Raw genomic sequence first — 27546 nt, 5'->3', positions numbered from 1 at the left:
TTTTTTGGTTATCTGACCAGAACTTAAATACCCATCTAGGACAGGAAAGATTGTGTTCTGAAATTGGGCAGTGGGGTCACTTCTGTGTTTCTTGTAAAAGGTGTTGTCAAACTGTCTGTGACACTCATTTACATAAACAGTCCTATCCATGAGTACAGCAGGGTGGGTAAGGACTGACATATCGGATTGTAAATCAAGCAAAGCTTGTTTTTCATCCTTAGGTAAATTATGGAAAGATATTTACTCCTGTATGTTCTTAAGGAGATGATCAACATGTTTTTCAACAAGTCTGCAATATGTCTCAATAGAGGGATTGCGATTGGTTGGAGGTACAAAATAACAAAATAACTAAAAGGAGTCGGAGTATGTGCAGTTGAGCAACCTACATGTTCAGTAGAAATATCACGATTAGGGGAGCTAAAGTATTCCCTTAAACGGATGTTTCTAAAAACTTAAACATGTCTACCTTAACATCAACATTTTTGCACTGGTTTGTAGGCACAAAAGATAACCCTTTATTAAGCAAGAAGATATGGGCAGGGCTCAATATCTTGCTTGATAAATTAAAAACACTCAGTCCCGTATCCTCCATGATTTAACAATGGAAATACGTCCCAGACTTTGTGTTATCCTCCACGATTTAACAATGGAAATACATTCCAGACTGTATTGTGTGTTATCCTCCATGATTTAACAATGGAAATACGTCCCAGACTTGGTGTGTTATCCTCCATGATTTAACAATGGAAATACGTCCCAGACTTGGTGTGTTATCCTCCATGATTTAACAATGGAAATACGTCCCAGACTTGGTGTGTTATCCTCCATGATTTAACAATGGAAATACATCCCAGACTTGGTGTGTTATCCTCCATGATGTTACTCATGTGCATGTATGGCTTTTTCAAGTTTGATGTGTGCTTGTTTTTTAAAAAGGTCAAATTAATAAACTAAAACAAAAACTAAAAACAAATGGAAACCACATTTGACTGTTCCATTTATTCCATCCCTGCCATAACAAAAAGCCTGTCCTCCTATAGCGCCTCCCACCAGCCTCCTCTGGCCAATACAATTATGATATACAATCGGATATGTCACTTAAATTGAGGATTCCTATGTATGATTTGGCTCCTCTCTCTGGTGTGAATGAGTGTATATTGAGAGTCCCTCTATTATGTTACCATATTTGACTAGTGGATTTGCATTCAGAAAGGTGGATTAATACAGTGAACGCCATAGGCTGCATTTAGAGACTCACATCTCCCTCACTAGCTTTAAGCACCAGCTGTCAGAGCAGTTTACAGATCACTGCACCTGTACATAGCCCATCTGTAAACAGCCCATCTATCTACCTCATCTCCATACTGTTATTTATTTATTTTGCTCCTTTGCACCCCAGTATCTCTACCTGCACATTCATCTTCTGCCGATCTACCATTCCAGTGTTTAATTGCTATATTGTAATTACTTTGCCACCATGGCCTATTTATTTCCTTAACTTACCTCATTTGTACTCATTGTATATAGACTTTTTGTTTTCTTTTGTTCTACTGTATTATTGACTATGTTTTGTTTATTCCATGTGTAACTCTGTGTTGTTGTATGTGTTGAATTGCTACGCTTTATCTTGGTCAGGTCGCAGTTGTAAATGAGAACTTGTTCTCAACTAGCCTACCTGGTTAAATAAAGGTGAAATAAAATAAAAAAATACAATAAAAATGTTTCACTAATTGGTCTTTTGACCAATCACATCAGATAATTTTCAGAGCTGATCTTATTGGTCAGATTAATGGGATCACCATAAAATGTATTTCCTAATGTATTCCCATGGAGTTTCCTGCCTCTCCAAATAAAGGGAAGAGATGGCTCTTCACACACGCACCCCTGCCTGGTCTATATGCATGTCAACAGCAGAGAGAGGGAGGGGATGCCTTACCCCCTCTGCCTCCATCACACTATTTAAAGGAGCTTCAGTGGTGCTGGCTGGCAGAAGACGAGCCTAGTGTAGCTCAGTGGAGGAGGAGGAGGCAGTAGTAGTAGTAGCAGTAGCTATTGTAGAGAGTAAATACAGGGTAGTACTGTAATAGTAATTATAGTAGACACCAAATAGGAACTCTGGATCCGGAACATCCTCTCCAGTGCATTGGGAGGTAACGCGTGACTCTCCAATTTAATGTTTAGTAGAAATCAAATATTGAAAACATACTGTGACATTTGGGTCTACAAAGAGAAAGTCATCAACCTTCAACTTGAATTTGATCAGAACATTCTCTCCATGCAGGCAGCCCATGGTGATGGCGTCGTCCCAGCTGAGGAAGCGGGGCGGCGGCCCGGAGAAGAGGGGTGGCCCAGAGCCAGTGCCAAGAATGCAGCCTGCCATGATGATGTTCTCCAGTAAGTACTGGTCCCGGCGAGGGCTCTCTCTGGACTCGGCCATGTTTGACCAGCAGAAACAACACCATACCGGGGGACAGATGGTAAGTGAAAGACTGCATGGAATGAGATCTAGTGTCCTCTGCAATGGAGGGGTTGGATGGTTTGTTAGTTGACTGGTTGGTTGGTTGGTTGATTCATTAATTTAAACTGTCTGCAGTACATGGATGGCTTGAAGAATGGGTTGATTGATTGGTTGGTTGAGGTTTGAGGCTCTCCTGATAACTGCAGAAACTGCATGTTCTATTTAGTGCACACCATTTTATTTATTTTTCCACTGGACTGCATATTGCTATGGACTTTCTTTTCTGAGTGAAGCACACGTAATCAGTTTTCTAGGCAACCATATCTTAGTGTCCATCACAGGGGGAGGAAATCCTCTTTCTCATGACATGTTCTTATGGCTAGCTAGCTCATCTCTCTGGTCATGTCAAAGATAAGAAGGCGTGTTAGTAGAACGGATGGTTTAAGGCACTGAGTGAGACTATTGATTGAAATACTCAGGCTGGTTTTAATGTGGCCTACACTTGGGAAATGGTTTGGTAATCAACATTCTATCTTCATGCATCAATCACCTATCAGATCTTGTATGTGCTGTGTTGACTTGTTTATTGTTTATTAATAATTGTGTTAACAGGTGGACATGTGCTGGTGTAGCGACGGTGGTTCAGTGACCTCCGCTCGCATGATGAGTAACCTTGCCTGAGACCCGAAGACTGTTTCTGTCTGAGCTTATGCCTAGCTAGGGTTTAGCTCAGTGGGTAATCCTGTTTGAACCTGATCAGTCACATTGGGTTACATCTGGTCATCTGTATCGACATGTCTGTGTCACTTTCTGTTCCCTGTCCGACAGTCGCGCCGGCCCTCCTTCTGTCCAATAGATGAGAATCCAACCGACAAAGAGATCAGGGAGAGCAGGGAGTCGGGGAAGACGGCTGTTGTTTTCTCTCTGAAGAACGAGGTTGGCTGCCTGGTCAAAGCCCTACGCCTTTTTCAGGTGAGTATCTACTGTCCTGCTCCACCCCATTTGCCCCAACGACATTCTCTCCTCTCCTCATTGTCTATTCTCTGCTCTTCCAGGAGAAGCATGTGAACCTGGCTCACATTGAGTCGCGGATGTCCAAGCGCATCGCTACAGAGGTGGAGATCTACGCCGACTGCAGCTGCAGCAAGAAGGAGTTTAATGAGCTGCTGGAGCACCTCAAAGACCACGTCAATATCATCTCCTTCAACACGCCTCAAAACCAGTGGTCTACAGAAGCAGGTATGACCCAGGAGTTTTGTTGTAGGCTTTCAGTTTGATAGTTTTTCAGGACATATTCAGGACATAAGCCACAGCTTATTAAGGTCTCAGTTCAACATTCACATCTGTATGGGCATATGTGGAATACTGAGTGACTTACAGCAAGAACATGAAGACATTTAGCTTTTGTTCATGGTTCAGAGTGAATGTACACATCTTATCCATATCATCTTATGTTCTGTTTGTTGTCTCATCTTGTAGGAGTATAAATGTATCTGAATGGAGATCTGTGAGTACTGAGTGACTTTTAACCAGACAAAATGTGCTTTTGTTGACCATTTCTTCTTTGTACAATTTAGTGCTAGTGAAAACTATTTTGACATTTTTTTGAATGAGTGTTCATCAATGACTACTTGATGTATGTGAAATTCTCAGAGTGGGTAGTGCTTCAGTTGAATGTGTGTAATTCTTTACCCTGTGTATATATGATGTGTGTGTAATGCTTTATCCTATGTATACATGATGTGTGTGTGTGATGTGATGTGATGTGTGTGTGTGTGCTTTATCCTGTGTATACATGATGTGTGTGTGTGTAATGCTTTATCCTGTGTATTCATGATGTGTGTGTGTGTGTGTGTGTGTGTGTGTGTGTGTGTGTGTGTGTGTGATGCTTTATCCTGTGTATACATGATGTGTGTGTTATGCTTTATCCTGTGTATAGATGACGTGTGTGTGTGTAATGCTTTACCCTGTGTACACTAACGTTCAAAAGTTTAGGGTCACTTGGAAATGTCCTTGTTTTGAAAGAAAAGCACATTTTTTGTCCATTAAAATAACATCATATTGATCAGAAATACAGTGGAGACATTGTTAATGTTGTAAATTACAGACCCTCAAAACACCAGTCTCAACGTCAACAGTGAAGAGGCGACTCCAGGATGGTGGCCTTCTTGGCAGAGTTGCAAAGAAAAAGCCATATCTCAGACTGGCCAATAAAAATAAAAGATTAAGATGGGCAAAAGAACACAGACACTGGACAGAGGAACTCTGCCTAGAAGGCCAGCATCCCGGAGTCGCCTCTTCACTGTTGACATTGAGACTGGTGTTTTGCAGGTACTATTTAATGAAGCTGTCAGTTGAAGACTTGTGAGGTGTCTGTTTCTCAAACTAGACACTCTAATGTACTTGTCCTCTTGCTCAGTTGTGCACCGGGGCCTCCCACTCCTCTTTCTATTCTGGTTAGAGCCAGTTTGTGCTGTTCTGTGAAGAGAGTAGTACACAGCGTTGTACAAGATCTTCAGTTTCTTGCCAATTTCTCATATGGAATAGCCTTCATTTCTCAGAACAAGAATAGACTGACGAGTTTCAGAAGAAAATTCTATGTTTCTGGACATTTTGAGCCTGTAATCGAACCCACAAATGCTGATGCTCCAGATACTCAACTAGTCTAAAGAAGGCCAGTTTTATTGCTTCTTTAATCAGGACAACAGTTTTCAGCTGTGCTAACATAATTGCAAAAGGGTTTTATAATGATCAATTAGCCTTTTAAAATGATACAGTTGGATTAGCTAACACAACGTGCCATTGGAACACAGGAGTGATGGTTGCTGATAATGGGTCTCTGTACGCCTATGTAGATATTCCATTAAAAATCTGCCGTTTCCAGCTACAATAGTCATTTATAACATTAACAATGTCTACACTGTATTTCCAATCAATTTTATGTTATTTTAATGGACAAAAAAAAAATATTTTCTTTCAAAAAACAAGGACATTTCTAAGTGACCCCAAACTTTTGAATGGTAGTGTATATATGATGTGTGTGTGTAATGCTTAATTCTGCATATATATGATGTGTTTGCATCCTTAGATGGGGAGGAAGTTCCTTGGTTCCCCCAGAAGATTGCAGAGCTCGACCAGTGTTCTCACAGAGTGCTGATGTACGGATCAGAGCTTGATGCAGATCACCCAGTAAGTTAGTGTGTTCACTGCTTGGCCGAGTCATCATCTCAAAATTAGAATTGTCTCTCAACTGAATGACCAAAGGAAGTAAATAAGACTTAGATACATAGTGTTTTAATATATACTGAGTATACAAAACATTAAGACCTGCTCTTTCCATGACGTAGACTGACCAGGCAAATCCAGGTGAAAGCTATGATCCCTTATTGATGTCACTTGTTAAATCCACTTCAATCAGTGTAGATGAAGGAGAGACGACAGGCTAAAGAAGGATTGTTAAGCCTTCAGAAATGAAGACATGGATTGTGTATGTGTGCCATGAATGGGCCAGACAAAAGTTTTAAGTGGTGCCTTTGAACAGGGTGTGATAGTAGGCGTGTGTCAAGAACTGCAACACTGGACCATCAAGAATGGTCCACCACCCAAAGGACATCCAGCCAACTTGACACAATTGTGGGGAAGCATTGGAGTCAACATGGGCCAGCATCCCTGTGGAACGCTTTTGACAACTTGTAGAGTCCATGCTCCTACGAATTGAGGCTGTTCTGAGTCATTATGTGTTCCTAATGTTTGGTATACTCAGTGTACAACTAATGATCATAATTCCATGATTATATATATAAAAATATATGTATATTTGTGCTGATAATACTCCAGGAATTCACAGGAACTACAGTATATCACCACTGTTGGCTGGTTGACTTGACAGATAACTCTGTGTGATCCTGTTCCTTATCTAACTTCTGGTCCCCTGCTCTGACTCCAGGGCTTCAAAGATAACGTATACCGCCAGAGGAGGAAGTACTTTGTGGAAATGGCCATGAATTACAAATAGTATGAGTAGTCTCTTCTCTTCTCTTTCTTTACTGTGGAAACACTCTGGTAACCTGTTATTTTCTTACACTAATACTGTTATACTAATTGCAGTGTTAGCACACTATTTAGTTGGTATTACAATGTAAATACAGATAAGAAATAACAGCTCAGTGTGCATATGATATAATAAAAGAGTGTAATGTAAGTGTGGTTATATCCTTCTCTGCATCCACCTCCTTTCCCCAGTGGCCAGCCTATCCCCCACATCAAGTACACCCCAGAGGAGGTGAGGACCTGGGGTGTGGTGTACAGGGAGCTCACCAAGCTCTACCCCACACACGCCTGTAGAGAGTACCTGAAGAACCTCCCCCTGCTCACTAAGCATTGTGGGTATCGGGAGGACAACATCCCCCAACTGGAGGACGTGTCCCTGTTCTTGAAAGGTATAGGCTGATGAATACCTCTAACAACCCCGATGACCGTAACAGCACATTGTTGTCACCATTATCAGTGTACAGTAGAACCATAACACATTCACTCATAACAGCAAGACTGAATCAGCCTCAGATAGTTTGGTAACACGTTCATCCTCACTGACATTGTCAGTCTCACCTGTGTAACCTCAGGCTGACCCTAAAAAAACACATCTGTCATTGAAACTTCAGGTCCAAAGAAGAAGACAGTTCCTTCCTTCAAAGTTCCCTAAAGGCATTGGCCATAATTATCATATATTGATCCTGTTGTTTGTGTGTGACTGTTTCAGAGACGTCTGGGTTCACAGTGAGGCCCGTGGCAGGATACCTGTCTCCTCGGGACTTCCTGGCCGGTCTGGCTTACCGGGTGTTTAACTGCACTCAATATGTCCGGCACAGTACTGACCCGCTCTACACACCCGAACCGTGAGTACATCATCACCAGAGGTATAACACTTGGCATCGCATTACTTGTTCAAACTGAAGCACTCAACATCAAAGTAAAATAAACGATTGTATGATTATTCGAGAGGGAGAGAGAGATGGATAACGATAACAGGAGAGAAAGAGAGAGGGGATAACGATAATGTGGAGTTTAGTCTGTAGCATATTCTTAGTTTCGATAGATGCCGTTTGCATTTCAATAGCCCATATCTAATGATATCAGAATATTATCTGATATCTGGATACAGGGACACGTGTCATGAGCTGCTCGGTCATGTTCCACTCCTGGCCGACCCCAAGTTCGCCCAGTTCTCCCAGGAGATAGGCCTGGCATCTCTAGGGGCATCTGACGAGGACGTACAGAAACTAGCCACCGTGAGTACAACACCCTGATAATGCACCTAATGCAGGGTGATTTGTAAAAAATGATAAAAAAATAAGCGTGATTTGGATTTTGTTACTTTGATATATTTTTTTTAAATAAAGGCTTACTGACTGTTTCGTTCTATGCTGTTGACAGTGTTATTTCTTCACCATTGAGTTCGGCTTGTGCAAACAAGACGGCCAGCTGAGGGCCTATGGTGCAGGTTTGCTGTCATCTATTGGAGAGCTGAAGGTAAAGCGCAAACACACACACACACACACACACACACAGAGAAAGTGACACCACAGTGACAGGCTGATTATTTCCTCACAGCATGCCCTGTCTGACAAAGCCTCAGTGAAGATGTTTGACCCTGGGACCACCTGCTACCAGGAGTGCCTCATCACAACCTTCCAGGAGGTCTACTTTGTCTCTGACAGCTTTGAAGAAGCCAAAGAGAAGATGAGGTAAAACTAAGGGCAACCCAATGGCTTAATGGATAACAGTTTATTTTTAAGGATTGGGGTAGTACCACTCCTCTCACAATTATTTGTTTGAAACCCATTTTGCAGCAGTATATGTGTTCTGGAGGCAGCGACTTAAACCGCTAGGCCAGACCATCCTAGGACATGAAGGTTGTGTGTTTGATTCCCACATGGGCCACATATACTGAATATGAGAGTCTAGGAATCAGGACAAAGTTATTCAAATTGCTCCTAAAAACTGCATGCTCTAGTTTAGTAGGTTACATGCTGACAATACAGGAGTCCACTGGTTTAGTAGGTTACATGCTGACAATACAGGAGTCCACTGGTTTAGTAGGTTACATGCTGACAATACAGGAGTCCACTGGTTTAGTAGGTTACATGCTGACAAGACAGGAGTCCACTGGTTTAGTAGGTTACATGCTGACAAGACAGGAGTCCACTGGTTTAGTAGGTTACATGCTGACAAGACAGGAGTCCACTGGAGTAACTCTTCTTTGCAGTTAGGTATATTCCTTCTACCAACAGGGAGTTTGCCAAGACGATCAAGAGGCCGTTCTCAGTGTACTACAACCCCTACACCCAGAGCATAGACCTGCTGAAGGACACCAGGAGCATTGAGAATGTGGTGCAGGACCTTCGCAGTGACCTCACCACTGTGTGTGATGCCCTGGGCAAGATGAACACATACCTGGGAATATAGCAGTTGTATATCTTGGGCATACTTATCTTGGAAATATGTTACTTATCTTGTTGAATATAACATCTTTGTGGAAATGAAACAGACATGACCTGTACATTGCACAGATATCTCTTAAAATTAAAATAGTAAATGTTACACTTAAAAAATAAATAACATGTTTGAAGTGACATGAAAAAGAAATCAGATCTATTTTCCACTCAGAGTTTATTGTATAGAGCAGGGGTATTCAACTCTGACCCTGCGAGGTCCGGAGGCTGCTGGTTTTCTGTTCTACCTGATAATTACACCCGTCTAAATCAGTCCCTGATTAGTGGGGAACAAATAAAAAAATGCAGTGGAACTGGCTTCACGTTCAGAGTTGAGTTTAAGAGGGATAGAGTATAATACAGAAAATAATATATGGATATGTTATACTTGAAATATATAGTATTTGAAATTGTTGGGGGAAATTCAGAGATATTTTTTGACTTATTCTGTACAGTGCATCAAATGTGAAGAATACAACAGGATATTCATGAGTATTGCATTGTTATGCAGTCGAAATGTGTTGCAAATATGTCAAATGTAACTCGGCTGCCATTTGCTTTGAAATAAAGAAATGTCCCAAATGTAATTCAAATACAATACAAACATTAGGAAAAGAGAATCATTGTTCTAATATTTTTAATGTCAGGCTTCTTTGGCCTTACTGTTGTAAGTATATGTATACATGTTATGCTAGGACTGGAATGGTTTATTGTCTCTGATGAGGTAACTGGTGTAATATTCCGTTTGGAATCTCTGTGCTTTTGCTTTCATGTATCGTTCGACTATACTGTTTTCACTGCACATTGCAAATGTATAGTCTTCATTCACAGCTTTACAAAGAGGAAGACAATTATATTCAAAAGAATACAAATGAATGACTATTAAATGACAAAATAAATCTTTAATTCCTTTATGGTATCAAATAATTTGTACTTTATCACAGTAACACCACTGAAATAGCAACATATCCCACTAACACGACTTTATGTTGTAATATAAAAAAAAATGTTTGTGGGATAGAGGTTCATACACAATTTCCAAAACTAACAATCTAAAGATGATTATTGTTACTTTCATCACATACTGGCTGCAGAAATGTATTAACCATTAGATTTATCCCCACATACAACCATTTCAAGGCAATTCATTGATAATCCACACTGAGCAGTTCATTCATAAATCACAGGTTCAATGTCATTTTAGAGGTTAAGATAAACCCAAACATCTTGAAAGCTATACATTCAGTATAGGCCCTAATATTTAAAAACTTGAGATAAGGTGACTTAACATGGACTTAAGTCAATAAAAAAATACTTTAGTCCATGTTCTAATGAGACTTAAGTCCATGTTAAGTCTGTTTATTTCAAGTCTAAATTGGGACCAATGTTCAATATCTAACAGTACATAACTTTTGAAGGATCTCTTTAACATGAACAAAATGTAGTCAGTTTCACTAAGAAACAGCCTTATTAATGTAAGTACAGTAAGTGAATCCATAGTTTTAGGAGCAAATTAAACATGTAATATTCAGCAAAATGTAAATGAGTTCCCATGGCTGGTTGAAGCAGCTGAAATGCCTGACAGGTCTAATCAGTGTCTTCACTGTCAAACACGTTATTCTGGAAGGAAGAAAATACAGAATTACAGAATGTAGAAAACAATACAATGTTTTCCCCTGTTCATTTTTCTATATTTTCTCTCATTTAGGAATATCATCCACTTTAAGCTGCTATTCCCCTTACACTCTCCTGACAGACGACCCTGCTCTGGTTCTGCAGTACTCACCCAGCCCCCGTGTTTCTTCACCCAGGTCGTGTGGTGCTCCTGGAGGTAGCGTGTCCCAAAGCCCATGGCCCGGCTCATGGGGTGGAGGTCCAGGGCAGATAGCTTGCTAGTCACCTCGCAGGCCAGGGCAATCTGCTCCCTCTGGACCCTCTCCTCCTTCTCAGGGGCAGGGCAGCCTGTCCGGGCTACAGGACCATCACCCTCTACCCCCGTCACTCCCTGGAGCAGGGTGGAGGTCACCGTCTCAAACAGACTGTAAGTGAAGGAAGTCTGGAGGTGCCTCTGCAAGATGTGGTTACTCATGATCTGAGATGCGGGAGGGTGGAGGGAGGGTGAAAGGACGGGGAAGGGTGAAAGGACGGGGAAGGAGGATGCCAGGAGGATGAGGTCAGTAAGAGTTTGGGTAGAGGGAGGGAGACATTTGAACACATAATTGTGAAAGAAGAGTGTACTGTACCTGGTCTTGGACAGAGCCTTATACCGTATTTGGTATTTTTGAATTCGTAACATATAGAATACTATATACTGTTAATGAGAGTCAGGGGATGTTTGACTATGGAACAAGGACATCTTGTGGTGATAAATGGAGCTGATCGTGGACTACAAGAAAAGGAGGGTCAAACAGGCCCGCATTAACATCAACAGGGCTGTAATGGAGCAGGTCGAGAGTTTCAAGTTCCTTGGTGTCCACATCACCAACGGACTATCATGGTCCAAACACATCAAGACAGTTGTGAAGCAGGCATGACAACACCTTTTCCCCTCAGGAGACTGAAAAGATTTGGCATGGGTCCCCAGATCCTCAAAAAGTTATACAGCTGCACCATTGAGAGCATCCTGACCGGTTGCATCACCACCTGGTATGGCATCTAACCGTAAGGCGCTACAGAGGGTAGTGCGTACGGCCCAGTACATCACTTTTGCATTTTTGATTTATTTCACCTTTATTTAACCAGGTAGGCCAGTTGAGAACAAGTTCTCATTTAGAACTGCGACCTGGTCAAAATAAAGCAAAGCAGTGTGACAAAAACAACAACACAGTGTAACACATAAACAAACGTACAGTCGATAACACAATAGAAAAATCTATGTACAGTGTTCGCAAATGTAGAAGAGTAGGGAGGTAAGGCAATAAATAGGCCATGGAAGCGAAATAATTACAATCTAGCATTAACACTGGAGTGATAGATGTGCAGATGATGATGTGCAAGTAGAGATACTGGGGTGCAAAAGAGCAAGAGGATAAGTAACAATATGGGGATGAGGTAGTTGGGTGTGCTATTTACAGATTGGATGTGTACAGGTACAGTGATCGGTAAGCTGCTCTGACAACTGATGCTTAAAGTTTGAGAGGGAGATATAAGACTCCAGCTTCAGTGATTTTTTTCAATTCATTCCAGTCATTGGCAGCAGAGAACTGGAAGGAAAGGCGGCCAAAGGAAGTGTTGGCTTTGGGGGTGACCAGTGAAATACACCTGCTGGAGCGCGTGCTACGGGTGGGTGTTGCTATTGTGACCAGTGAGCTGAGATAAGGTGGGGCTTTACCTAACATAGACTTATAGATGACCTGGAGCCAGTGGGTTTGGCGACAAATATGCAGTGAGGGCCAGCCAACGTGAGCATACAGGTCGTAGGGGTGGGTAGTATATGGGGCTTTGGTGACAAAATGGATTTCACTGTGATAGACTACACCCAATTTTCTGAGTAGAGTGTTGGAGGCTATTTTGTAAATGACATCGCCGAAGTCAGGGATCGGTAGGATAGTCAGTTTTACGAGGGTATGTTTGGCAGCATGAGTGAAGGAGGCTTTGTTACGAAATAGGAAGCCGATTCAATATTTAATTTAGGATTGGAGATGCTTAATGTGAGTCTGGAAGGTGAGTTTACAGTCTAACCAGACAGCTAGGTATTTGTAGTTTTCCACATATTCTAAGTCAGAACTGTCCAGAGTAGTGATGCTAGTCGGGTGGGAGGGTGCGGGCAGCAATCGGTTGAAGAGCATGCATTTAGTTTTACTTGCATTTAAAAGCAGTTGGAGGCCATGGAAGGAGTGTTGTATGGCATTGAAGCTCGTTTGGAGGTTTGTTAGCACAGTGTCCAAATAAGGGTCAGATGTATACAGAATGGTGTCATCTGCGTAGAGGTGGATCAGAGAATCACCAGCAGCAAGAGCGACATCACTGATATATACAGAGAAAAGAGTCGGCCCGAGAATCAAACCCTGTGGCACCCCACACCCCTATAGAGACTGCCAGAGGTCCACCAATTTGACACACTGAACTCTATCAGAGAAGTAGTTGGTGAACCAGGCGAGGCAGTCATTTGAGAAGCGAAGGCTATTGAGTCTGCCAATAAGAATGCAGTGATTGACAGAGTCGAAAGCCTTGGCCAGGTCGATGAAGACAGCTGCACAGTACTGTCTTTTATCGATGGCGGTTATGATATCGTTTAGGACCTTGAGCGTGGCTGAGGTGCACCCATGACCAACTCGGAAACCATATTGCATAGTGGAGAAGGTACGGTGGGATTCGAAATGGTCGGTGATCTGTTTGTTAACTTGGCTTTCGAAGATTTTAGAAAGGCAGGACAGGATGGATATAGGTCTATAACAGTTTGGGTCTAGAGTGTCTCCCCCTTTGAAGAGGGGGATGACCGCGGCAGCTTTCCAATAATTGGGGATCTCAGACAATACAAAAGAGAGGTTGAGCAGGCTAGCAATAGGGGTTGCAACAATTTTGACGGATAATTTTAGAAAGAGAGGGTTCAGATTGTCTAGCCCAGCTGATTTGTAGGGATCCAGATTTTGCAGCTCTTTCAGAACATCAGATGTGTGGATTTGGGTGAAGGAGAAGTGGGGTGGGGCTTGGGCAAGTTGCTGCAGAAGGTGCTGAGATGTTGGCGGGGTAGGGGTAGCCAGGTGGAAAGCATGGCCAGCCGTAGAAAAATGCTTATTGAAATTCTCGATTATCGTAGATTTATCGCTGGTGACAAAGTTTCCTATCCTCCCCAGTGGGCAGCTGGGAGGAGATGCTCTTATTCTCCATGTGTCCCAAAACTTTTGGGAATTCGTGCTACAGGATGCAAATTTCTGTTTGAAAAAGCTAGCCTTCGCTTTCCTAACTGACTGAGTATATTGGTTCCTGACTTCCCTGAAAAGGTGCATATCGCGGGGCTATTCGATGCTAAATGCAGAACGCCACAGGATGTTTTTATGCCGGTCAAGGGCAGTCAGGTCTGGAGTGAACCAAGAGCTATATCTGTTCTTAGTTCTACATTTTTTTTTGATCTGGGCATGCTTATTTAAGATGGAGAGGAAAGCACTTTTAAAAGAGCAACCAGGCATCCTCTACTGATGGGATCAGGTCGATTAGAAAGGGCTGCTCGCTGAAGTGTTTTAGGGAGCGTTTGACAGTGATAAGGGGTGGTCGTTTGACAGCGGACCAAATACACACGCAGGCAATGAGGCAATGATCGTTGAGATCCTGGTTGAAGACAGCAGAGGTGTATTTAGAGGGCAAGTTGGGCAGGATGATATCTAAGATGGTGCCCATGGTTACAGATTTAGGGTTGTACCTAGTAGGTTCACTGATAATTTGTGTGAGATTGAGGGCATCTAGCTTAGATTGTAGGACGCCCGGGGTGTTAAGCATGTCCCAGTTTAGGTCACCTAACAGTACGAACTCTGAAGATAGATGGGGGCAATCAATTCACATATGGTGTACAGGGCACAGCTGGGGGCTGAAGGGGGTCTATAACAAGCGGCAATGGTGAGAGACTTGTTTCTGGAAAGGTGGATTTTTAAAAGTAGAAGCTTGAATTGTTTGGGCACAGACCTGGATAGTATGACAGAACTCTGCAGGCTATCTCTGCAGTAGATTGCAACTTCATCCCCCTTGGCAGTTCTATCTTGTAGGAAAATGTTATAGTTAGGGATGGAAATGTCAGGATTTTTGGTGGCCTTCCTAAGCCAGGATTCAGACAAGCCTAGGACATCTGGGTTGACGGAGTGTGCTAAAGCAGTGAATAAAACAAAGTTAGGGAGGAGGCTTCTAATGTTAACATGCATGAAACCAAGGCTTTTACGGTTACAGAAGTCAACAAATGAGAGCGCCTGTGGAATGGGAGTGGAGCTAGGTGCTGCAGGGCCTGGGTTAACCTCTACATCACCAGAGGGACAGAGGAGGAGGATAAGGGTATGGCTAAAGGCTATAAGAACTGGTCGTCTAGTGCTTTCAGGAAGAAAAAAAAGAGTAAAAGGAGCAGATTTCTGGGCGTGGAAGAATAGATTCAAGGCATAATGTACATACAAGGGTATGGTAGGATGTGAATACAGTGGAGGTAAACCTAGGCATTGAGTGACGATGAGATGTTTTGTCTCTAGAGGCACCATTTAAGCCAGGTGAGGTCACCACATGTGTGGGGGGTGGAACAAAAGGGCTAGCTAAGGCAAAGCCCCGTCCTATCTCAGCTCGCCAGTCACCATAGCAGCACCCACTCGTAGCACACGCTCCAGCAGGTATATCTCACTGGTCACCCCCAAAGCCAATTCCTCCTTTGGTCGCCTTTCCTTCCAGTGCTCTGCTGCCACTGACTGGAACGAACTGCAAAAATCACTGAAGCTGGAGATTCCCATCTCCCTCACTAGCTTTAAGATCCAGCTGTCAGAGCAGCTCACAGATCTCTGCACCTGTTCATAGTCCATCTGTATACAGCCCATCTATCTACCTCAATCCCATACTGTTTTTATTCATCTTGCTCTTTTGCACCACAGTATCTCTACTTGCACATCCATATTTTGCACATCTACCATTCCAGTGTTTAATTGCCATATTGTAATTACTTCGCCACCATGGCCTTAACTCCCTTATTTGACCTCATTTGCACACATTGTATATAGACTGTTTCCTTTTTTTCCTACTGTATTGACTGTATGTTTTGTTCATTCCATGTGTAACTCTGTGTTGTTGTATGTGTTGAACTGCTATGCTTTATCTTGACCAGGTCGCAGTTGCAAATGAGAACGTGTTCTCAACTAGCTTACCTGGTTAAATAAAGGTGAAAAAAATATATATATATTGAGTAGGGCTGGAGGCGCTACAGTGAAATAAGACAATAATCACAAAACAGCAATGGACAAGGCATATTGACATTAGGGAGAGGCATGCATAGACTAGTGATCATAGGATCCAGTGAGTAGCTTGGCGAGCTGGAGACACGGCGATTCAGACAGCTAGTGGGCCGGGGCTAGCAGAAGGGCCTTCGGGGGATGTCACGACGGAAGAGGCAAAGCTTCCTGACATCCTGGACCTATATACTAGGCAGTGTCAGAGGAAGGCCCCCAAAAATTGTCAAAGACTCCAGTCATCAAAGTCATAGACTGTTGTCTCTGCTACCGCACGGCAAGCGGTACTGGAGCGCCAAGTCTAGGACCAAAAGGCTTCTTATAACAGCTAGAACCCCAAAGCCACAAGACTGCTGAACAATTACTCAAATGGCCACTGGACTATTTACATTGCATCCCTTTGTTTTTACACTGCTGCTACTCACTGTTCATTATCTATGCACAGTCACTTTACAAATTACCCCGACTAACCTGTACCCCCACACACTGACTCGGTACCGGTGCCCCCTGTATATAGCCTTAGTATTGTTTTGTAAATATCTTGTGTTACTTTTTGATTTTTTTTTAAACTTTAGTTTATTTAGTAAATAGTTTCTTAGCTCTATTTCTTGAACAGCATTGTTGGTAAAGGGTTTGTAAATAAGCATTTCACTGTAAGGTCGACACCAGTTGTATTCAGCATTTCACTGTAAGGTCGACACCAGTTGTATTCAGCATTTCACTGTAAGGTCGACACCAGTTGTATTCAGCATTTCACTGTAAGGTCGACACCAGTTGTATTCAGCATTTCACTGTAAGGTCGACACCAGTTGTATTCAGCATTTCACTGTAAGGTCGACACCAGTTGTATTCCGCATTTCACTGTAAGGTCGACACCAGTTGTATTCAGCATTTCACTGTAAGGTCGACACCAGTTGTATTCAGCATTTCACTGTAAGGTCGACACCAGTTGTATTCCGGATTTCACTATAAGATCTACACCAGTTGTATTCCGCGCATGTGACAAATAAGATTTTATTTGTAATGGGTAGTCCAATTGCATTTGAAACCCTTCCCCTTTCTCCCCATGAAGACACACACACCTCCTCATTCAGCTTGTCTCCAGATGCCTTCAACAACTCCACTAGTCTTCGGATGACATCTGCAGGGAGACAAAACCAATCAGTAACTGTCCATTCACATCTGCGGCATCAGAAAGGCACTAAGTTCAAGTTCAACTTTATGCAAATCATTGCATTACCCTACAATATCATGTAAAGTACTTTGAAAGCTACAACTGTAAGGAAAATCACTTAAAGGTGCTGTACATATCATTTCTCAGAATGTCTCCCCTATGTGGAAGCTAGCTAATTGCAACAGCACTTGGCTGCATTCAAAACACATCTCCCCCTACCCACATCCTATTTCCCCGTAACATGGTGGAGACTCACGCTTGAGCCTTTTACTTTCGGTTTTGGTCCACCAGCTTCAAACAGCTATACAAATATATTTTTTGTTACTGAAAAATATATTTCTCAGCGATTTAGATGGTACAATGATTCCCTACACGACTCAGTGCTTGATTTCTAACATAAACTGAAATTGAACAGTGTAAAATTTTTGCAACCAGGAAATGACAGAGTGACTTCTACATTGGCCGCTTGAACCATTTTCCACTAGATAACACAGCCACACAGCCATCCCATTTTGACAACAGATGCCGCTCCGGTGGGAGAAATCAATAGTCGAATATCACAGCCAATCACAACACTGGCCGGTAAGTAGTACTGTGAAACACTATAATTCCCCTATTACTGCACATATATTACGGCCATTTTCTGAAATTACAATGCATCTTTAATAGCACCTTTAATAGCACCTTTAATAGATCGAATCCATTTATCATCATAAACGTTATTGTTGTAAGTGTGAAAGAGACCCACCATGTTGATCCTCTGTCCCGTCTGACTCTATGTCGTCTGTTGTGATCTGCACAGAGTCTGCAATCTGAGTCAACCTGTCTGCTACTCCATTCAAGGTATTGCCCTCTCCTCCTGCAGCTCCAGTAGCTGCTTTACACACACACACCACCCACCCATACACCACCCACACGCACACACCACCCACCCACAAACGCACGCACGCACACACCACCCACCCACACACGCACGCACGCACGCACACACCACCCACCCACACGCACACACCACCCACCCACACGCACACCACGCACACACCACCCACCCACACACGCACGCACACACGCACCACCCACCCACACACCACCCACCCACAAGCACACCACGCACACACCACCCACACCACCCACACACAGTGTTTTTAGTTGCAGGGGTTACATAAACTTGCATGTTCTAAGTAGCACAATATTCTGTGATCAATCCATATATTTGACATATAATATTCTATGATTCCACACCAGAGGAGGCTGGTGAGAATATCTATAGGAGGCCGGGATAATTGTAACGGTTGGAATGGAATCAATAGAACGGTATCAAACATAAGGAAACCACAGGTTCTATTCATTCCATTCCAGCCATTATAATGAGTGTGTCCTCCTATAGCTCCACAGAATGTTCCAGGGCACAGAAACATACCACCACTGTTTTCAACTACCTCTTACCTGCCACTAGGCCATGTCTGGACGGAGCACAACCTTGAAATTTGCGGTGTATGGGACCGGTGTCATAAAATCTAGCATTATGTCTGGATGGAGGAGGACCTTCTTTTTGAATGAGGCCTTGACATTGAGGCATTGGGCCAGACCGCTGCCTCTTCCTTTTGCCACAGTAAGCCATGAGCAGTCGATACTCATCGCTACGTTGGTCCACTCCGCATGCATCCACGGCGGCCCCTGCTGTTGCATGGTTCTCCATCTCACTGCCACGCCACACACAACCTGACAGCCTGGAACACTGCAGGATCTGCAGAATTAAATAAAACATTAAGAAATGTAATGTTGACTTACGTTGGTCGCTAACCATTTTAAAACAATAATCTCTAGTATAAAACAGGCGCCGTTTCCCTCTTCAATAATCTTTCTGGGGGACCCACAGACAGTGCACGGTTTTGTTCCAGCACAGCAGGGTAGGCTATTAACATCTGATTCAAATCATAAAGTGGAATCAGGTGTGACATATTACTGGGCTGGAACAAAATGTTACACAGCATGTGGGTCCCCAGGACCGAACAACACCAGACACTTAGGCCTACAGTGCAAAATTAGCCTCCCTGAAGGTTGTGGTGGACAGTGGCAGCACGTGGGCAAAATCACTAGGGAAGCCAAGCCGAGCCAGCAAAAAAAATCCATATTACAACCTATGTGGTGATAATTGCTTTGTTCTCCCTATAACCCATTCATTCATACGCCACCGTGATGTACAGTACAATAAGGTCGAGAAAACAAAGACAACACACAGTGGCAGAATAACTACAACTATGTTTGTTTCATCACAAAACTGGAGAGCAACATCTATCCACAAAGCAAATATTGCATTAAACAGTTACATGACCTGCAGCATGGTCAAGAAAGTTAATGTTTTCGACAGTTTACTAAACTACTACTGATCAGGGAGTTACCGCAAGTCAGAACAAAGACAACAGGAGAACTGCCTCCACTATCCAGCAACGTTTCAACTTAAACATCATCAAATCAACTAGGCTACATATGCTTAGTTTAATACACTGAAAACAAACTTAAAGATACCAAAAACAATTTAGTCAAATCGATGTTCTTAAATATCACATGGCTGTCCATGGTAGGCCTACTGATTTCGGGCTGTGTGTGTGTGTGTGTCAGTGGAGGCTGCTGAGGGGAGGACAGCTCATAGTAATGAGTATCAAACGTGGTTTCCATGTGTTTGATAATGTTACATTGACTCCATCCCAGCCATTACTATAAGCCGTCCTCCCCTCAGCAGCCTCCACTGGTGTGTGCGCAGGGTAGCCTAGTGGTTAGAGCGTTGGACTAGTAACCGGAAGGTTGCAAGTTCAAACCACCCAAGCTGACAAGGTACAAATCTGTCAATCTGCTCCTGAACAGTTAACCCACTGTTCTTGGGCTGTCATTGAAAATAAGAATTTGTTCTTAACTGACTAGCCTAAAGGTAAAAAATAAATAATTGTTTTCTCATGCTTGTTGTAGACTAGTTGAACACCAATACACTCCTCTCTGTCATGTTGGCCAAATGGTCTATGGCGCTGTCATACACTTTTAGTTTCTGTTTTCATAGGCTACCAAGCTAAAATGCTTGCTTAAAATGCTTGCTTACTAGCTTACTAGCTAGCTAGTTAACGTGAGTCTACTAGGCTACATATTGAACTTCAATCGTCTCAGGCCAGTGGCACAATATATTAATTTATGGTTAGATAAACGGATGTGATTTGATTGGTGTGAAGCCAAATTCAAACTGGCCTCCCTTACGGGGAGTTTTTCTGCGCCAGGACAACCCACAGTTGAGCTCACCTCAACGCTGATTGTCTAATTATTTTATATTTTATTTATCAAGGGAGGCCAAATCAAGTGCTTCACCGGCAACATGTACTCTTTTGGTCCAGACAGAATCAGATACGTGGGCTACCCATACTGAGACAGAGGGGCGCTGTTTCCCTCGCTCGGGTGATTTTTCCGGTGAAAATTGACCAAAGATAGATAATTTTATAGATAATTTTATAGGTCAAATATTTGGGGAAGCCTGTTATGCAAGAATACACGCCACTGGTGGTGGACAAACTTTATTTGATGTTATTTTATTTGTTTGGCCTTCGTTTTCTCATTTTGGTTCACCATACTACCAGCTTCATGGAGTTATGAAAGGTTTAGGTATTGTTTCACATCAAGTTAGTTTCACTTTCATGGTGAAAGTCAAATAGCGCATAAACTTTACATGTGATTGCTTATGCAAAAATATAATTACTGTAGCCATACAGTATGCCACGTAGACTAAATAATTTGCTGCTCGGTTACAGACAGCGAACGTGGGTTACCTACTTGAGTAAACAAGGTTACTTTCACTGTAATAATGGAGTAATCACTTTCTCGTTTTCAAAGTTCTTTGACTGAAAAATCGATGTGGCTGTAGGACAGTCTACACAAATAACATCGACAGAAAACCAAGAGCATACAAAACCGTAAACACTTACCTATAAATTATTTCAGCAAATATATGATGATGCTTTCACCTTGAATAAGGAACCATAACTAGATTTGAGATTCATAACGGGACATTCTACTTCCTCCTACACTTTTCTGGTGAAAACTACTCTGTACTGCCACCCCCTGGATGTGATGAACTATATTTTTTGGGCGCGTTCCTCTAGTCTGGCTAACACCGAACTCTCATGTCCTCCAGACTTAAGAGTCTGGTATGGCTCTTTGATGTTTTTTTTCTTCTATGTTATATTGGCGTTCACAGAATTTCATGTGCACCTACTGTGCGGGGTGGAAACAGGATTCTCCCCCAAAAACGGAACAAACTACCAAAAACAAATAAAATAAAAATATACTAAATCAAACAACCTTTCTGTTAAAAATAGGTTATATCAGATCCCTCCACAGGCTCAAGGGGAGCCTGGGAGGGCGGGCTGTATTCCGGCGCTTGTACCCCTTGCAAGTCTTTAGATGTGAAATCGTTAATAACTCCCAAAAACGTTTGCCCTCTGGATCGTTACAACATTTGAGAGGCACACAGCGATGCGGTACTGAGCTCAACTTGGCCTCTGCATGCCTGAAGAGGCTCTACAATTGCATCACACCCTCCATACGGAGCCTCTGACCACATTTTCAGATCAAGCATAAATAGGCTTTTACAGGGCACTCCAGGATCTCGTGATCATGATCCCCACCACACTTGCAACACTGTAGTCCTTCTACACACCGTTCTTCAGTATACTCCATCCATCTGCACACACTTGAAACATGGCCAAATACTTGACCATTTTTACACTGCTTTGGTTTGGGGACAAAAGCTCTTACTGTAGTATCATCTAAAATAAGGAGGCATGACAACAAGGTTCTAGCTTCAGCATGTTTACTAGCCTGGTCTGCACATGTCATACATAGGTACGGATACCCACAAGGGCCATCCTATTACGTCCTCCCTCTCAAATTAACAAGAATGCAACATTCATAACCACAGGAGCATAACTGAATTGGAAGCCAGTGTTATTCTCTTTAACACCACATCCTGAAATAGTATGAAAGCATTAAATTACACAGTCTGAACTCCTATGCATTAACTTAGGTACAGTCTCTTTTTGCTGGGTATGGTCCCCAACAGTATTTCAGCCACTCTGGTGGCTTCACATCCCCTTTTGGGTGAGCTTGTGGCTCTGTGAGAATGCTCTCTCCTTCCCCCTATTTTTGTGCATTGTCTGTGGCCTCCTCAGCCTCTGTGGCTGGTAGATCTGGAAGAGCTCTGAGGTGTGTTTTGTTCCTTCGTACCTCCTCTGAGCCTGTGTCCACCACATAGGAGCTTGGGGCATCTGCTTTCCTCAGCACTATTGCTGGTGTCTTTGAGTTTGTAATCCACACACGGTGTTCCTCCTCCACACAATGTGGATTAGCACGGTGTCTCTGATTAAAGTCTCCAGTTTGTGTTTGTTTCAGTCATTTGTCCCTCTCAGCGAAGACCTTCCTGTTAGGCCATTTTGGTTTCAACTGAGCCAGCGAGACAGGTAATGGAGAGCGCAGCCTCCTGCCCATCAGGAGCACGGCAGGCAACAGCCCATGATGCAGTGGTCTAACTCTGTAAGCTAACAGAGCCCTGTAAGGATCCTTGTTTTTATCAGCAGTCCCTTGACTGTTTTCACAGTTCCCTCTGCCTCACCATTACTCTGTGCATGGTAGGGGCTACTGGTCAGATGTGTGAAGCAGAAAATAAGCTATTGGAAAACTGGGGAGCGTTATCTGTAACCAGAGCCTCAGCGACCCCTTGCCTGGAAAAAATAAACTTTAATCCATTGACTTTAATCCAACACCAGCTGATGTGGTTATGGGTGTCTTTGCTATTTCAATGTATCTTGAAAAGTAATCTACCACTAGCAGATAAGTGTAATTTTTCCAATAGAACATATCTGCCCCTACCTTTTGCCATGGCCGTTTTGGCAACTTCATTGACATCATTGGTTCAGGATGACAATATTGACATTTTGCACACACCTCACACTGGACCACCAGCTTGGCAATCTGAGTACTCAGACCAAGCCACCACACTGACTGTTGAGCCCTCAGTCTGCATTTGGTTATCCCCATGTGTCCCTCATGTTTTCCTTTCATGATAAGGTCTCCATTACAGTGGAAGTCACTTTGGTGCACCCAATAGGGCTTCAGCAGCTGGGGCAGTTCCTCCTGCCTGGGCCATCCCTTTTTGCACTGCTGCACTATCTGTTGGCAGATGGGGTCTCGCTGTTGCTCCTCTGCAATCTGCTGCAGTTTGGTCTGAGATGCAGGTAGACTGTCTCTTACTGCATTAATGGACACCTGTACCTCACCCTCCAGACATTGCTCCTCCTCTGTTAATGTACATTTAATTGGGGCATAGAGAGTGTGTCTGCTGTGATCAGTACCTTCCTTGGGACATACACCATCTTTTAGGTGAACCTCAGCAATCTGAGGCAGAAGCGCAGAACTCTGGGAGGCAAGTCATACAGTGCTTTAGTCACTAACAGAGCCAACAGTGGTTTGTGGTAAGTCTCTGCTGTAATCTACAGGCCAATAAGATATTGGCATAGCCTTTCACATTGCCATGTAATAGCCAACGCCTCCTTCTCCACTTGTGCATACCTTTGCTCCGTGTTGGATAAGCTTTGTGAGATATACAGTGCTATTGGACACCACTCTATGTTGTCCTGCATCTGTGTGAGTACCGCCCCTAGCCCAAAGGATGATGCATCTGCTGACACCTTTGTCTTAGCATGGGGACGGTACTGGGCCAGCACTCTCTGTGAGGCCAGGTCTCCTTTGATTTAGTCAAATTACAACTGTTGCATGTGACCCCATGACCAGTCATTTTCTTTGGCTATTAAGCCTCTCAGGGGTTTGGTTGTATCTGAAAACTGTGGGAGGAACCCAAATATGTGGCCATTTCTAAGAAGGTCCTGACTTCAGCTACGTTCTGGGGGATGGGCATATCTGTGATGGCGCTGATCTCCTCCCGGGTACGGCTCTATTCCAGAACTGCTGTGAGCATTTCATCATGTTCTGCTCTATCCCGTCTATCCTCTATCCTCTAGCACGTCGTCCGCGTGGACTATGTTGCCACTCAGCCCATCCATCAGCTGGGACGTGTGGACTATGTTACCACTCAGCCCATCCATCAGCTGGGACGTGTGGACTATGTTGCCACTCAGCCCATCCATCAGCTGGGACGTGTGGACTATGTTGCCACTCAGCCCCTCCAACAGCTGGGACGTGTGGACTATGTTGCCACTCAGCCCATCCATCAGCTGGGACGTGTGGACTATCTTGCCACTCAGCCCATCCATCAGCTGGGACGTGTGGACTATGACGCCACTCAGCCCATCCATCAGCTGGGACATGCGTCTTTGGAAATGCTCAGGACCGAAAGCGATTCCAAATGGCAAAACGTTAAAACTTTACAGGCCAAACGGTGTTATAAACATGAGCACCCTACTCTCTGGTGACAGGAGTATCTGCCTGAAGCCTGACCTGGCATCCAGCTTTGTGAAGACTTGTGAGCCATCCAACTGAGCCAGCGACTGCTCTACTGATGGTAAGATGTGTCTCTCTCTGCAGAGTGCCTCAATCAAGTTAGTTATGTCCACACAGATCCTCATGTCCCCATTGGCTTTTGGGACCACCACCATCCCTGCACACCAGTCAGTGAGACTCTCTGTTTAGACACAGACCCAATTTCTTCCATCCTCCCCAACTCTTCCTTTACTTTGTCCAATAAAGGGATAGGCACACGGTGGGGGTGTTAAGGGCATAGGGGACAGCATCCTCTTTCAGGCAGATTTTGTGGTCACCTTCTAGCCTTCCTAGGCCAGAAAATACTTTTGGGAATGTCTTTTTGAAAACCTCCCATGGGTCTTACAGTTCGCTCCCTCTCTCAATGAGTTGCAATGCTTCAATTGCTGGCAGCCCGAGCAACGGTCTGGCTAGAGAGTCAATGACAAAGACAGGCTGGATAGCACTTTTGTCTTTACTCACCAACTGCCCTACCACTGGTAATATCTTATTACTTGGCCCGTACAGTTTTTTGTTTGTAGGGAGTAAAGGGCCATCTCTGCACACAAGGGCCATCCTTCTACACTTACAGCATGTTTTACATAACCATGCTTCACATGTGTAGGTAGGTGCTCTTTATAAAAAAACAACAGGACTGACTATCAGACCTCAGGATAAGACCCAGATGTAGACAGTTCGAAATAACAAAAATTATTTACAAAACGACAGGTCAAGGGCAGGAAGAGGTCCATAATCCATTGCAGAGTCCGTGAGGTACAGAACGGCAGGCAGGCTCAGGGCAGGCAGAGGTCAGTAATCCAGGACAATGTCAAGAGGTACAGAACGGCAGGCAGGCTCAGGGCAGGCAGGGGTCAGTAATCCAGGACAATGTCAAGGGGTACAGAACGGCAGGCAGGCTCAGGGCAGGCAGGGGTCAGTAATCCAGGACAATGTCAAGAGGTACAGAACGGCAGGCAGGCTCAGGGCAGGCAGGGGTCAGTAATCCAGGACAATGTCAAGAGGTACAGAACGGCAGGCAGGCTCAGGGCAGGCAGGGGTCAGTAATCCAGGACAATGTCAAGAGGTACAGAACGGCAGGCAGGCTCAGGGCAGGCAGGGGTCAGTAATCCAGGACAATGTCAAGAGGTACAGAACGGCAGGCAGGCTCAGGGCAGGCAGGGGTCAGTAATCCAGGACAATATCAAGAGGTACTGAACGGCAGGCAGGCTCAGGGCAGGCAGGGGTCAGTAATCCAGGACAATGTCAAGAGGTACAGAACGGCAGGCAGGCTCAGGGCAGGCAGGGGTCAGTAATCCAGGACAATGTCAAGAGGTACAGAACGGCAGGCATGCTCAGTGCAGGCAGGGGTCAGTAATCCAGGACAATGTCAAGAGGTACAGAACGGCAGGCAGGCTCAGGGCAGGCAGGGGTCAGTAATCCAGGACAATGTCAAGAGGTACAGAACGGCAGGCAGGCTCAGGGCAGGCAGGGGTCAGTAATCCAGGACAATGTCAAGGGGTACAGAACGGCAGGCAGGCTCAGGGCAGGCAGGGGTCAGTAATCCAGGACAATGTCAAGAGGTACAGAACGGCAGGCAGGCTCAGGGCAGGCAGGGGTCAGTAATCCAGGACAATGTCAAGAGGTACAGAACGGCAGGCAGGCTCAGGGCAGGCAGGGGTCAGTAATCCAGGACAATGTCAAGAGGTACAGAACGGCAGGCAGGCTCAGGGCAGGCAGGGGTCAGTAATCCAGGACAATGTCAAGAGGTACAGAACGGCAGGCAGGCTCAGGGCAGGCAGGGGTCAGTAATCCAGGACAATGTCAAGAGGTACAGAACGGCAGGCAGGCTCAGGGCAGGCAGGGGTCAGTAATCCAGGACAATATCAAGAGGTACTGAACGGCAGGCAGGCTCAGGGCAGGCAGGGGTCAGTAATCCAGGACAATGTCAAGAGGTACAGAACGGCAGGCAGGCTCAGGGCAGGCAGGGGTCAGTAATCCAGGACAATGTCAAGAGGTACAGAACGGCAGGCATGCTCAGTGCAGGCAGGGGTCAGTAATCCAGGACAATGTCAAGAGGTACAGAACGGCAGGCAGGCTCAGGGCAGGCAGGGGTCAGTAATCCAGGACAATGTCAAGAGGTACAGAACGGCAGGCAGGCTCAGGGCAGGCAGGGGTCAGTAATCCAGGACAATGTCAAGGGGTACAGAACGGCAGGCAGGCTCAGGGCAGGCAGGGGTCAGTAATCCAGGACAATGTCAAGAGGTACAGAACGGCAGGCAGGCTCAGGGCAGGCAGGGGTCAGTAATCCAGGACAATGTCAAGAGGTACAGAACGGCAGGCAGGCTCAGGGCAGGCAGGGGTCAGTAATCCAGGACAATGTCAAGAGGTACAGAACGGCAGGCAGGCTCAGGGCAGGCAGGGGTCAGTAATCCAGGACAATGTCAAGAGGTACAGAACGGCAGGCAGGCTCAGGGCAGGCAGGGGTCAGTAATCCAGGACAATGTCAAGAGGTACAGAACGGCAGGCAGGCTCAGGGCAGGCAGGGGTCAGTAATCCAGGACAATGTCAAGAGGTACAGAACGGCAGGCAGGCTCAGGGCAGGCAGGGGTCAGTAATCCAGGACAATGTCAAGAGGTACAGAACGGCAGGCAGGCTCAGGGCAGGCAGGGGTCAGTAATCCAGGACAATGTCAAGAGGTACAGAACGGCAGGCAGGCTCAGGGCAGGCAGGGGTCAGTAATCCAGGACAATGTCAAGAGTTACAGAACGGCAGGCAGGCTCAGGGCAGGCAGGGGTCAGTAATCCAGGACAATGTCAAGAGGTACAGAACGGCAGGCAGGCTCAGGGCAGGCAGGGGTCAGTAAACCAGGACAATGTCAAGGGGTACAGAACGGCAGGCAGGCTCAGGGCAGGCAGGGGTCAGTAATCCAGGACAATGTCAAGAGGTACAGAACGGCAGGCAGGCTCAGGGCAGGCAGGGGTCAGTAATCCAGGACAATGTCAA

At 44.6% G+C, this 27546-nt stretch overlaps 2 protein-coding genes across 3 annotated transcripts; one reads left to right on the top strand and one right to left on the bottom strand.

Annotated features, from left to right (window-relative positions):
- Positions 1-1904: 1904 nt before the first annotated feature.
- tph2 (tryptophan hydroxylase 2 (tryptophan 5-monooxygenase)) lies at positions 1905-9861 on the top strand. Its single transcript, XM_021576444.2, has 12 exons — positions 1905-2150; positions 2282-2477; positions 3287-3430; positions 3514-3697; positions 5547-5647; positions 6405-6472; positions 6701-6897; positions 7218-7353; positions 7620-7746; positions 7892-7987; positions 8069-8202; positions 8749-9861. The coding sequence occupies exons 2-12, from the start codon at positions 2289-2291 to the stop codon at positions 8921-8923; spliced, it is 1551 nt and encodes a 516-aa protein (XP_021432119.1). The 5' UTR covers positions 1905-2150; positions 2282-2288; the 3' UTR covers positions 8924-9861.
- On the bottom strand, positions 9832-21110 carry LOC110499364. 2 transcript variants are annotated; one of them, XM_021576456.2, is made up of 6 exons: positions 20997-21110; positions 18478-18778; positions 17780-17908; positions 16940-16998; positions 10736-11041; positions 9832-10569 (listed from the first exon to the last, which is right to left on the bottom strand). In XM_021576456.2, exons 2-6 carry the CDS (start codon positions 18728-18730, stop codon positions 10537-10539), a joined length of 780 nt encoding a protein of 259 aa, XP_021432131.2. In that variant the 5' UTR covers positions 18731-18778; positions 20997-21110; the 3' UTR covers positions 9832-10536. The 2 variants fall into 2 exon arrangements, with proteins under 2 accessions (XP_021432131.2, XP_021432149.2); XM_021576474.2 differs by having other exon boundaries at positions 17780-17905.
- Positions 21111-27546: the final 6436 nt, after the last annotated feature.

The sequence above is a fragment of the Oncorhynchus mykiss genome, chromosome 2 (genome assembly GCF_013265735.2).
Source record: "Oncorhynchus mykiss isolate Arlee chromosome 2, USDA_OmykA_1.1, whole genome shotgun sequence".
Classification (NCBI taxonomy): domain Eukaryota; kingdom Metazoa; phylum Chordata; class Actinopteri; order Salmoniformes; family Salmonidae; genus Oncorhynchus; species Oncorhynchus mykiss.
Note: the sequence above shows the minus strand (reverse complement) of the source record. Positions and strands in the feature narration are given on the sequence as shown.